Genomic DNA, 12,500 nt, shown 5'->3' on the forward strand with positions numbered 1-12,500 from the left:
GTACCTGTTCCTTCCCAGCGGGTGTCTCGGTCCAGAGCAGTCTGTACCCCAGCAGGGGCCCGTTGGCGTAGCCTGGAGCATCCCAGGAGGCCTGGATGGAGGTGGGAGAGATGGACCCTACCTGGAGGTTCTCCACCGGCCCGGGGACCTGCACTGTTGGGACAGGAACACATGAACAGATCAGAAACACACACACACGCACGCACAAACACACACACACACACGCACGCACGCACGCACGCATCCACGCACGCACACACACACACACATCCGAAGCTATTTCCTGTTTGTTTTTGACTATTTAAACTGAAAACAATGACATTAAGTTACTTAAAGGTCCAACGCAGCCGTTTTGATCTCAAAATCAAATCATATCTGGGTAACAATTAAGTACATTTACTGTGATTGTTTTCAATTAAAATGGTCAAAAATAAACAAAAACAGCTTCTTAATAACAAAGAACAATTTTTCAAGCAATAATTCCTCTAGGACTGTCTGGGAGTGGTCTGAGTGGGGGGGGGGCATGTACTGTTATTGGTAGTGAGGTATGGAACTCTCTTTCTTATTGGTCAATTAACTAATTCAAACAGTTTTTACAGTTAAAAGGCATTATTATAATTTTCATAATTTCCCAGTATTATTCCAGAGTCATGGCGTTTAAATAAATATAAAACACAGGTGAATCACGTTTTTGACTGCACTGGGTCTTTAATGATTACCCAGAAACGATTTGATATTGAGATAATTATAATAATTGTAAAAATCAACTTCAATTGGGGACCTTTAAAGGTGTTCGTGCCATGTTATTAAAAGGTTTTAATAGTAAAGCGTGATTTAAAAAGGTGAGCTGCAGATATTTGAATGGTATGTTTTCCACCTCCACAAGGTCTTATAGAACAATGTAATCTGGCAGGCTGGATAGATGAGGCCCCAGTGAGAGGAGAGCTAAGGAAGGATCAGGGGAGATTGGAATCAGCTTCCACACGCTGTAATACCACCTTGTATATTGCTGCTTCAGACCAGGCAGAGAAAGAAACAAAAAGCAAGTGGGATAGAGAGGGACAAAGAAAGAGAGGGAAAGAATTAAATTACACTCCATGTGCCCTAAAAACACCCCAAATCCGCCGGCAAATCCATCTTTGGTTCGGCAGGGTTTTACTCTTCTCCTTATATAGAATAATCTATAGCTGATCTCTGCTCAGAATCATGGAGTAAAGATAGAGATTATTTTGTGAGAGTGTACTGGTACATCGCGGTGTGTGTGTAGATGTGTGTGTGTGTGTGTGTGAGACTACTGGTGTACTAGTGTGACACTGTGTTTGGAGCAGCAGATGAGGAATGTCATGTTACCGTCCTCTCCCTTCTACCCTGCAGGTCTAGACCAGGGATCATCAACTAGTTTCAGCCGCGGGACCATTTTTGCTTGAGTGGATGGCCGGGGGGGACAGGGGGCCGGGGGAGAGGACGGGGGAGCCTGGGGGACTGGGGGGACGGAACATAATTACAAATCATTTGTAGACTGCAGATTGACAGCTAGAATCCCAGATATAATGTTTGGTCCCGTTTTTACAGCCCAGGACTGGGTTACCTTCAGCCCGGTACTAGGTTACCTTCAGCCCGGTACTGGGTTACCTTCAGCCCGGTACTGGGTTACCTTCAGCCCGGTACTGGGTTATCTTCAGCCTGGTACTGGGTTACCTTCAGCCTGGTACTGGGTTACCTTCAGCCTGGTACTGGGTTATCTTCAGCCTGATACTGGGCTACCTTCAGCCTGATACTGGGCTACCTTCAGCCTGGTACTGGGTTACCTTCAGCCCGGTACTGGGCTACCTTCAACCCGGTACTGGGTTACCTTCAGCCCGGTACTGGGTTACCTTCAGCCCGGTACTGGGTTACCTTCAGCCTGGTACTGGGTTATCTTCAGCCCGGTACTGGGTTACCTTCAGCCTGGTACTGGGTTACCTTCAGCCTGGTACTGGGTTACCTTCAGCCCGGTACTGGGTTACCTTCAGCCTGGTACTGGGTTACCTTCAGCCCGGTACTGGGTTATCTTCAGACGAGTCCCATGAAGCTTTTGTGCCTCGTAGAGCAAAACAACCGAACCAACGAATGTTCGCTAAAGTATCCTCTGTAGATATTGTTTTGTAGCTCCAACGGTTCGGTCTGGACAGTCGGTTTTGTGAGAAGACGTCCACGACAGTAGGTTCAGATGACTGCCGTACAGCATGTGGGTGTCGTAAGAGAGCAAAACAACCAAAACGGTCTCGATGGAATAGGCGCAAAACTTTATACTGGTAGAACGGGGGATTGAGCTGCAGTGAAACTGCACAGATTACTTGGTGTTCATCTCCTGCATTGGAAAACCAGGTCATTACTGGTTTTGTCAGAGCGGTGGGTCCTTCACCTTCACCTCTGGTTGGGTTTAGTGACTAGGTTGTCCTGTATGAATTAGTTGTGTACCTCCACAATCCCACTACCTCAACCCAATTGAGATGGTTTGATCTGAGTCAGACCGCAGAGTGAAGGAAAAGCAGCCAGGTGGCATTCCAGGTGAAGCTGGTTGAGAGAATGCCAAGTGTGCGCAAAAAGCTGTCATCAAGGCAAAGGGTGGCTATTTGAAGAATCTGAAATCTAAAATATATTTTGATTTGTTTAACACTTTTCTGGTTACTACATGATTCCATATGTGTTATTTCATAGTGTTGATAGTGTTACAATGTAGACAATAGTAAAAATAAAGAAAAACCCTTGAATGAGTAGGTGTGTCGTAACTTTTAACGGATAGTGTATATATACATTTATACTCCTGACTACGACATTGCTTATCCTAATATTTATATATTTATTAATTCCATTCTTTTACTTTTAGATTAGTGTTTGTTGTTGTGTATTGTTAGATATTACTGCCCTGTTGGAGCTACTGTAGGAACACACGCATTTCACTACACCCACAATAACATCTGATAAATATGTGTATGTGACCAATAACATCTGATAAATATGTGTATGTGACCAATAGCATCTGATAAATATGTGTATGGACCAATAACATCTGATAAATATATGTATGTGACCAATAACATCTGATAAATATGTGTATGTGACCAATAACATCTGATAAATATGTGTATGTGACCAATAACATCTGATAAATATGTGTATGAACCAATAACATCTGATAAATATGTGTATGTGACCAATAACATCTGATAAATATGTGTATGGACCAATAACATCTGATAAATATGTGTATGTGACCAATACAATTGGATTTGGTTTGTGTGTTGACTATGAACTGGGCAGTGCTCTGGCTACATGAAGTTTTGTCAGTATGACTTATACTTGGAGCCTAAGTGGGACGAGGCTGTATTTCTGCCCCGGGTGAGAATACTGAGCAGGGCTCAACTAGGCTTACACTCAGGCTGCGTGGTGAGTTTGAGTGTCTCGGATCTCTCGCCAGGGCCGTTGTCGTTGTAGGCCACCACTCTGAAGGAGTAGGTCTCCTCTGGCTTCAGGTTACTGACAGTCATCTGGAGGGTCTCTGGCTCCGACACGTTCACAGACCTCTCCCTGAAACAGCAACAGACACGTTCACAGCCCGCTCCCTGAAACAGCAACAGACACGTTCACAGCCCGCTCCCTGAAACAGCAACAGACACGTTCACAGCCCTCTCCCTGAAACAGCAACAGACACGTTCACAGACCTCTCCCTGAAACAACAGACACAGTTAAAGAATACTCCCTTTAATTTAACACAGTCATAGAGACTGCTTCCTCAAACAACAACAGACACTGGTACAGACTGCTCCCTCAAACAACAGACAGAGAGACAGAGTAAGCACCGGAAACACACACACACACACACACACACACACACACACACACACACACAGACACACACACACAGACACACACACACACACACACACACACACACACACAGACACACACACACACACACACACACACACACACGCACGCACACACACACACACACACACACACACACACACACACACACACACACACACACACACACACACACACACACACACACACACACACACACACACACACAACAGAAACAGACTCCCAGTAAGGAGAGACAGGATCAGAAGAAAGCACTGGAAAAGGCATCAGACGTCCTTTCCAAAATACCATTCAATCCATATAATCCCTCCTGCAGAAACTGTAATCCCAGAGGATTTCAGCACCTCTTCATCCCCATTCAAATCTCACTGACTAGATGGGCATGGGACCTGAGATGGATTTAAAAAAATATATATATACTATTTTAAGTGATGATCAGTGACTGCTCTGTCAATATTGCTCTCCCAGTTCCTGCCTCCCAGCACCCTTTATCCAGCAACTTGAGGGAGGTCTGTGAAATGCTCAGTCTGCTCTCACGTGGTTGGCCAGGGGCCTTGGCAAAACCTAACTCAACAAATAGCTGGCAGATTATTAAGTCTGAATACCCCTTATGACTTTAAATCTCCGAGGTGACTTGAGCTATTGCACCTAAACATGCGTTTGGGTTCAGGACTCGTGTCCTGACATTCTGGTTCTCTAGGAAACATGGTTAAACGATTTGTCTCTGATGAAGACATTGGGGTAAATTATTATTTATAGTGGAGAATTTGCATATGAGATAACACACACTGTCACTCAGAACACACTGAGAGTAAAAACACTAGCATCAAACACCAATACAGAAAATACTAACTTTTCATCTTTACAGTTTGAACAATTTCAGTGACTTCATACAAAGTAATATTTTCTTCAAAGAAAAGAGTGACATTCTTTCACATGATTTATTACAATTTTTAGAACATAATTCTTTAAGGTAAATGAAAATGAGCAGTTTGCTTCAATAGTCTGTAGTAATTTACAGAATTACAGTAATGAGAAAAAAAAGTAGAAACTAAAAGTACATACTGTAATTCAAACAAATAATTGAGGGGCTAATCCTGCCTCTCTCTAGCATCAGACCACAGGTTTTCTTCAACATCACATCTAATGTTTTCTCTTGCCATGCACCTGGGGAAGAACCTTCTGGAGTGCCTTATCCATCCCTGGCAGTCCTCTGGACTCGTGTCCTCACATCCGGCACGCATGGCTTCCAAAAGAGACATTTGGTCATGTGGGTGGTGACCAAACACTTTCCACCTCCAGGCAGAGAAAACTCCTCTATTGGGTTGAGGAAGGGTGAATATGCAGGCAGGTACAAAACCATAAATCTGTGATGTGCTGCAAACCAATCTGTGACAGCTGCAGAGTAGTGAAAAGCAACGTTATCGCAAACTATGACAAAAACTTGGGGGTTTCTTACTGGCTCCCCCTGTTCTGCTGGCACTAGCTGAGCATAGAGCTGTTCTAGGAAAGCTATAAGCCTTTCTGTGTTGTATGGGCCAATGAGTGGTGTGTTGAGAAGCAAACCATCATTGGCCATTGCAGCACACATGGTGATATTTCCCCCCCTTTGGCCTGGAACCTCCACAGTGGCCTTTGACCTATAACATTCCTTCCTCTGCGCCGTGTTTTGGCAAGGTTAAATCCAGCTTCATCGATAAATACAAATGAATGTGGTCTTTCCAGTGCTTCCACCTCCATTACTCTCTGAAAAACAGTAAGTGCACAGTTTTACTGTAGAAATGCTAGTGTTTTTTTTTACTGTAAATATTTTGTATAGCTGTGTACGTAACCTCAGACGTCTTACCTGGACATATTGGTATCTTTGCTCTTTTACCCGTTCACTGTTTCTCTCGAATGGTACAGTGTATAACTGTTTCATTGTAACTTGGTGTTTCTTTAGGACTCGAGCAATAGTTGTTGTGCTGACAGAATTAACATTTTCAAATATATCATTATCAGCCAGCACTCTATCTTGAATCTCCCACAGTTTTATTGCATTGTTGACAACAACCATGTCAACAATAACATTTTCCTGCGCATCTGAAAATAGTTTTCCTCTTACCCCTGCTGGTCATTTATGAACATTTGAACATCTTGGCCATGTTCTGTTATAATCTCCACCCGGCACAGCCAGAAGAGGACTGGCCACCCCACATAGCCTGGTTCCTCTCTAGGTTTCTTCCTAGGCTTTGGCCTTTCTAGGGAGTTTTTCCTAGCCACCGTGCTTCTACACCTGCATTGCTTGCTGTTTGGGGTTTTAGGCTGGGTTTCTGTACAACACTTTGAAATATCAGCTGATGTACGAAGGGCTATATTAATAAATTTGATTTGATTTGATTTGTAAAAATATATTTTACAGTCAAACTTACTGTAATATATATCTGTGTAAATATTCTATAACTGCAATACAAAATAGATTCCTGTAATGTTTTCATTTACTGTAAGGATGTAACTCTCACCTGTTTGCATGATGGAAAATTCGCATTACAGAAGCCACTGTGGATCTTTGCAGATTGGGTTGCACCCTCAACCCTGCCTCTCTCAATGAGAGACCATGGTTCACGACATGGTCTATAAGTGTAGCCCTTATTTCATCTGAAATAACAGCTCTTTGTCTTCTTTGTCTTCCTCCACGCATCCGCCCTCTCCCTGCCACCCTTCTCCCTCCACGAACCCATCTTCCTTGTTCCATTTCCAAAATGAGTCTTTCTGAGCTCTACCAATATATACTGTAATATGTGTGTGTGTTCACTAACTAGTCTAAAACAAGACACCTGCTTAGCCTTTCAGCTGAAATTGCAATCAGCAGTGTTTGAAAGGCACAAGGCTGAAATCTATTCCGTTTTGAATGTGTGGTTCACAGTTTTGACAGCAGTGTGTTAGCATTTGAACAAAGTGCTGTAAATCCACAGTGTTGTGCAGGTTGTGGTTAAAGTCATGGGATAAGTGTGTAGAGTTTTGAAAACTGTGTTCAAGCAATGAAAAACGAACTAGAGTTTGGTCCACATGAACTGCTGCTGTGCAGACTGTAGTTAGAGTTTTGCACATGTGACTCCAGTTGTGTCCACTGTCGTTTAGCAATCGAAAAAAACTGTAAAAGGTTGTCTCCTCATCAATTTTTACTGTGTTTTAGCCACTGTATCCTCGTGACCCTGAGCTCTAGAAATGTTCTCCTCCATATTTAATCCTTTGGCAGATAAACACGCCCCTTTTAAACAATTCAGAGTCAAAGATAGATCTGCCTCTTGATTTTGTTCGGAGCTAACTGAGTTCATTCAGATGAGAAATCCGGCCTTTGCCAAAGTAAGGAAGCCTGACACTGTCGTGGCAATCGATCAGAAAACTGAGAAACAGATGTCTACATTTCTAAGCTCTACATCTGATTTTGTTGGTGATCCTTCTCGAATTTCAATAAACAGTAAATGCACTGAAGCGTTTCTCTTATTCCCCCGTGCCGAAGTAAGGTATGTTTGTTTATGTCACGTACGCTGATACAATGTTTTCATTTAGAAAACCATTTGACTAAAAGTTCCACTGTACCGAACATCATTACTAAACTTTAGACATGTGAGTTACCACATCCCTGGTCTCAGGGATGTTTGAATGCTGAAAATTCCTTTGGTCTCTACTGAGTAAATCAGCTTTTAGTTTTCCTGCACCTGGTTTGTGTGGAACAATCTTCAAGAGTATTTTACCGTACCTGCTGACCGTTTAGTATTTAACCTGCTGACCGTGTAGTATTTTACCGTACCTGCTGACCGTGTAGTATTTAACCTGCTGACCGTGTAGTATTTAACCTGCTGACCGTGTGGTATTTAACCTGCTGACCGTGTAGTATTTAACCTGCTGACCGTGTAGTATTTAACCTGTTGACCGTGTAGTATTTAACCTGCTGACCGTGTAGTATTTAACCTGCTGACCGTGTAGTATTTAACCTGCTGACCGTGTAGTATTTAACCTGCTGACCGTGTAGTATTTAACCTGCTGACCGTGTAGTATTTAACCTGCTGACCGTGTAGTATTTTACCGTACCTGCTGACCGTTTAGTATTTAAACTGCTGACCGTGTAGTATTTAACCTGCTGACCGTGTAGTGTTTAACCTGCTGACCGTGTAGTATTTAACCTGCTGACCGTGTAGTATTTAACCTGTTGACCGTGTAGTATTTAACCTGCTGACCGTGTAGTATTTAACCTGTTGACCGTGTGGTATTTAACCTGCTGACCGTGTAGTATTTAACCTGCTGACCGTGTAGTATTTAACCTGCTGACCGTGTGGTATTTAACCTGCTGACCGTGTAGTATTTTACCTGCTGACCGTGTAGTATTTAACCTGTTGACCGTGTGGTATTTAACCTGCTGACCGTGTAGTATTTAACCTGCTGACCGTGTAGTATTTAACCTGCTGACCGTGTGGTATTTAACCTGCTGACCGTGTAGTATTTAACCTGCTGACCGTGTAGTATTTTACCTGCTGACCGTGTAGTATTTAACCTGCTGACCGTGTAGTATTTAACCTGTTGACCGTGTAGTATTTAACCTGCTGACCGTGTAGTATTTAACCTGCTGACCGTGTAGTATTTAACCTGCTGACCGTTTAGTATTTAACCTGCTGACCGTGTAGTATTTAACCTGCTGACCGTGTAGTATTTTACCGTACCTGCTGACCGTTTAGTATTTAAACTGCTGACCGTGTAGTATTTAACCTGCTGACCGTGTAGTATTTAACCTGCTGACCGTGTAGTATTTAACCTGCTGACCGTGTAGTATTTAACCTGTTGACCGTGTAGTATTTAACCTGCTGACCGTGTAGTATTTAACCTGCTGACCGTGTAGTATTTAACCTGCTGACCGTGTAGTGTTTAACCTGCTGACCGTGTAGTATTTAACCTGTTGACCGTGTAGTATTTAACCTGCTGACCGTGTAGTATTTAACCTGTTGACCGTGTGGTATTTAACCTGCTGACCGTGTAGTATTTAACCTGCTGACCGTGTAGTATTTAACCTGCTGACCTTGTGGTATTTAACCTGCTGACCGTGTAGTATTTTACCTGCTGACCGTGTAGTATTTAACCTGTTGACCGTGTGGTATTTAACCTGCTGACCGTGTAGTATTTAACCTGCTGACCGTGTAGTATTTAACCTGCTGACCGTGTGGTATTTAACCTGCTGACCGTGTAGTATTTTACCTGCTGACCGTGTAGTATTTAACCTGCTGACCGTGTAGTATTTTACCTGCTGACCGTGTAGTATTTAACCTGCTGACCGTGTAGTATTTAACCTGTTGACCGTGTAGTATTTAACCTGTTGACCGTGTAGTATTTAACCTGCTGACCGTGTAGTATTTAACCTGTTGACCGTGTAGTATTTAACCTGTTGACCGTGTAGTATTTAACCTGTTGACCGTGTAGTATTTAACCTGTTGACCGTGTAGTATTTAACCTGTTGACCGTGTAGTAGTTAACCTGCTGACCGTTTAGTAGTTAACCTGCTGACCGTGTAGTATTTAACCTGTTGACCGTGTAGTATTTAACCTGTTGACCGTGTGGTATTTAACCTGTTGACCGTGTAGTATTTAACCTGCTGACCGTGTAGTATTTAACCTGCTGACCGTGTAGTATTTAACCTGCTGACCGTGTAGTATTTAACCTGCTGACCGTTTAGTATTTAACCTGCTGACCGTGTAGTATTTAACCTGCTGACCGTGTAGTATTTAACCTGCTGACCGTTTAGTATTTAACCTGTTGACAGTGTTGTATTTTACCGTACCTGCTGACTGTGTCGTATTTAACCTGCTGACCGTGTAGTATTTAACCTGCTGACCGTGTAGTATTTAACCTGCTGACCGTGTCGTATTTAACCTGCTGACCGTGTAGTATTTTACCTGCTGACCGTGTAGTATTTAACCTGCTGACCGTGTAGTATTTAACCTGCTGACCGTGTAGTATTTAACCTGCTGACCGTTTAGTATTTAACCTGCTGACCGTGTAGTATTTTACCTGCTGACCGTGTAGTATTTAACCTGCTGACCGTGTAGTATTTAACCTGCTGACCGTGTAGTATTTAACCTGCTGACCGTTTAGTATTTAACCTGCTGACCGTGTAGTATTTTACCATACCTGTTGACCGTGTAGTATTTAACCTGCTGACCGTGTAGTATTTAACCTGCTGACCGTGTAGTATTTAACCTGCTGACCGTGTAGTATTTAACCTGCTGACCGTGTGGTATTTAACCTGTTGACCGTGTGGTATTTAACCTGCTGACCGTGTCGTATTTAACCTGCTGACCGTGTAGTATTTAACCTGCTGACCGTGTCGTATTTAACCTGCTGACCGTGTAGTATTTTACCTGCTGACCGTGTGGTATTTAACCTGTTGACCGTGTAGTATTTAACCTGCTGACCGTGTAGTATTTAACCTGCTGACCGTGTAGTATTTTACCGTACCTGTTGACCGTGTAGTATTTAACCTGTTGACCGTGTAGTATTTAACCTGTTGACCGTGTAGTATTTAACCTGCTGACCGTGTAGTATTTAACCTGTTGACCGTGTAGTATTTAACCTGCTGACCGTGTAGTATTTAACCTGCTGACCGTGTAGTATTTAACCTGCTGACCGTGTAGTATTTTACCGTACCTGTTGACCGTGTAGTATTATACCTGCTGACCGTGTAGTATTTAACCTGCTGACCGTGTAGTATTTAACCTGCTGACCGTGTAGTATTTAACCTGCTGACCGTGTAGTATTTAACCTGCTGACCGTGTAGTATTATACCTGCTGACCGTGTAGTATTTAACCTGCTGACCGTGTAGTATTTAACCTGCTGACCGTGTAGTATTTAACCTGCTGACCGTGTAGTATTTAACCTGCTGACCGTGTAGTATTTAACCTGCTGACCGTGTAGTATTTAACCTGCTGACCGTGTAGTATTTTACCATACTGTTGACCGTGTAGTATTTTACCATACTGTTGACCGTGTAGTATTATACCTGCTGACCGTGTAGTATTATACCTGCTGACTGTGTAGTATTTAACCTGCTGACCGTGTAGTATTATACCTGCTGACCGTGTAGTATTTAACCTGCTGACCGTGTAGTATTTAACCTGCTAACCGTGTAGTATTTAACCTGCTGACCGTGTAGTATTTAACCTGCTGACCGTGTAGTATTTAACCTGCTGACCGTGTAGTATTTAACCTGCTGACCGTGTAGTATTTTACCATACTGTTGACCGTGTAGTATTATACCTGCTGACCGTGTAGTATTATACCTGCTGACCGTGTAGTATTATACCTGCTGACCGTGTAGTATTTAACCTGCTGACCGTGTAGTATTTAACCTGCTGACCGTGTAGTATTTAACCTGCTGACCGTGTAGTATTTAACCTGCTGACCGTGTAGTATTTAACCTGCTGACCGTGTAGTATTTAACCTGCTGACCGTGTAGTATTTTACCATACTGTTGACCGTGTAGTATTATACCTGCTGACCGTGTAGTATTATACCTGCTGACCGTGTAGTATTTTACCATACTGTTGACCGTGTAGTATTATACCTGCTGACCGTGTAGTATTATACCTGCTGACCGTGTAGTATTTTACCATACTGTTGACCGTGTAGTATTATACCTGCTGACCGTGTAGTATTATACCATACTGTTGACCGTGTAGTATTATACCTGCTGACCGTGTAGTATTATGCCATACTGCTGACCGTGTAGTATTATACCTGCTGACCGTGTAGTATTATACCATACTGCTGACCGTGTAGTATTATACCTGCTGACCGTGTAGTATTATACCATACTGCTGACCGTGTAGTATTATACCTGCTGACCGTGTAGTATTATACCATACTGCTGACCGTGTAGTATTATACCTGCTGACCGTGTGGTATTTTACCGTACCTGCTGACCGTGTCCTGGGAGTAGTAGATGCCGTAAGTCTGGACAGTTCCTCTGGTCTCCTGCGGGGGACGCCAGCTGAGGCGGACAAAACGGCTGGAAACTAGGACAGGGACCACGTCACGGGGAGCAGAGGGGAGGAGGACACCTGAGCTGGGGACAACTGGTGGGGGAGGAGAGGAGTAAGTCAAAGAAGTAGGGGACTCAGGGCTAGGGACCTGAGGAGCTGGTGTTGGGCTGGCTACTGGTTCTAGGTAGGTATGTTAGTTATTTAGGAAAGAGGGAGGGAGGGAAGGAAGGGAGGAAGGGGAGGACAGGGAGGAAGAGGAGGAGGAGAACAGGGAAGGAGGGAGGGAGGCAGGGAGGGAAGGAAGGAGGACGAGGACGAGGGAGGGAGGGAGGGAGGGTGGGTGGGAGGGAATGAATAAAACAAGAGGAGTATGGTCGATGGAATGAGAAGATAAGGAAAGAGAGGAAGAACAAGTGATAAAGAAGATCATAGACAAAATCATTATTTTCAGTAAAGAGTTAAGTTAATACAGTGAAGAAGTGAATAATAGAATAGTGTCATTCAGAAGATACAGCAGCAGAGAGAGAGAGAGAGAGAGAGAGAGAGAGAGAGAGAGAGGGGGGGGGAGAGACAGAGAGAGAGAGACAGAGAGAGAGAGAGAGAGACAGAGAGAGAGAGAG

General features: G+C 43.5%; 1 protein-coding gene across 1 annotated transcript in view; it reads right to left on the bottom strand.

The window, feature by feature from the left end:
• Positions 1-12,500, bottom strand: part of LOC112242007 (netrin receptor DCC-like) — a 222,801-nt gene that overhangs the window by 88,271 nt on the left and 122,030 nt on the right. Inside the window, exons 7-9 of the mRNA XM_042302044.1 lie at positions 11,814-12,060; positions 3,416-3,570; positions 5-153 (exon numbers count right to left, since the gene is read on the bottom strand). Coding sequence (XP_042157978.1) covers positions 5-153; positions 3,416-3,570; positions 11,814-12,060 — 551 coding nt within the window. The remainder of the gene's footprint in view (positions 1-4; positions 154-3,415; positions 3,571-11,813; positions 12,061-12,500) is intronic.

This window comes from Oncorhynchus tshawytscha, linkage group LG20, assembly GCF_018296145.1.
Source record: "Oncorhynchus tshawytscha isolate Ot180627B linkage group LG20, Otsh_v2.0, whole genome shotgun sequence".
Lineage (NCBI taxonomy): Eukaryota > Metazoa > Chordata > Actinopteri > Salmoniformes > Salmonidae > Oncorhynchus > Oncorhynchus tshawytscha.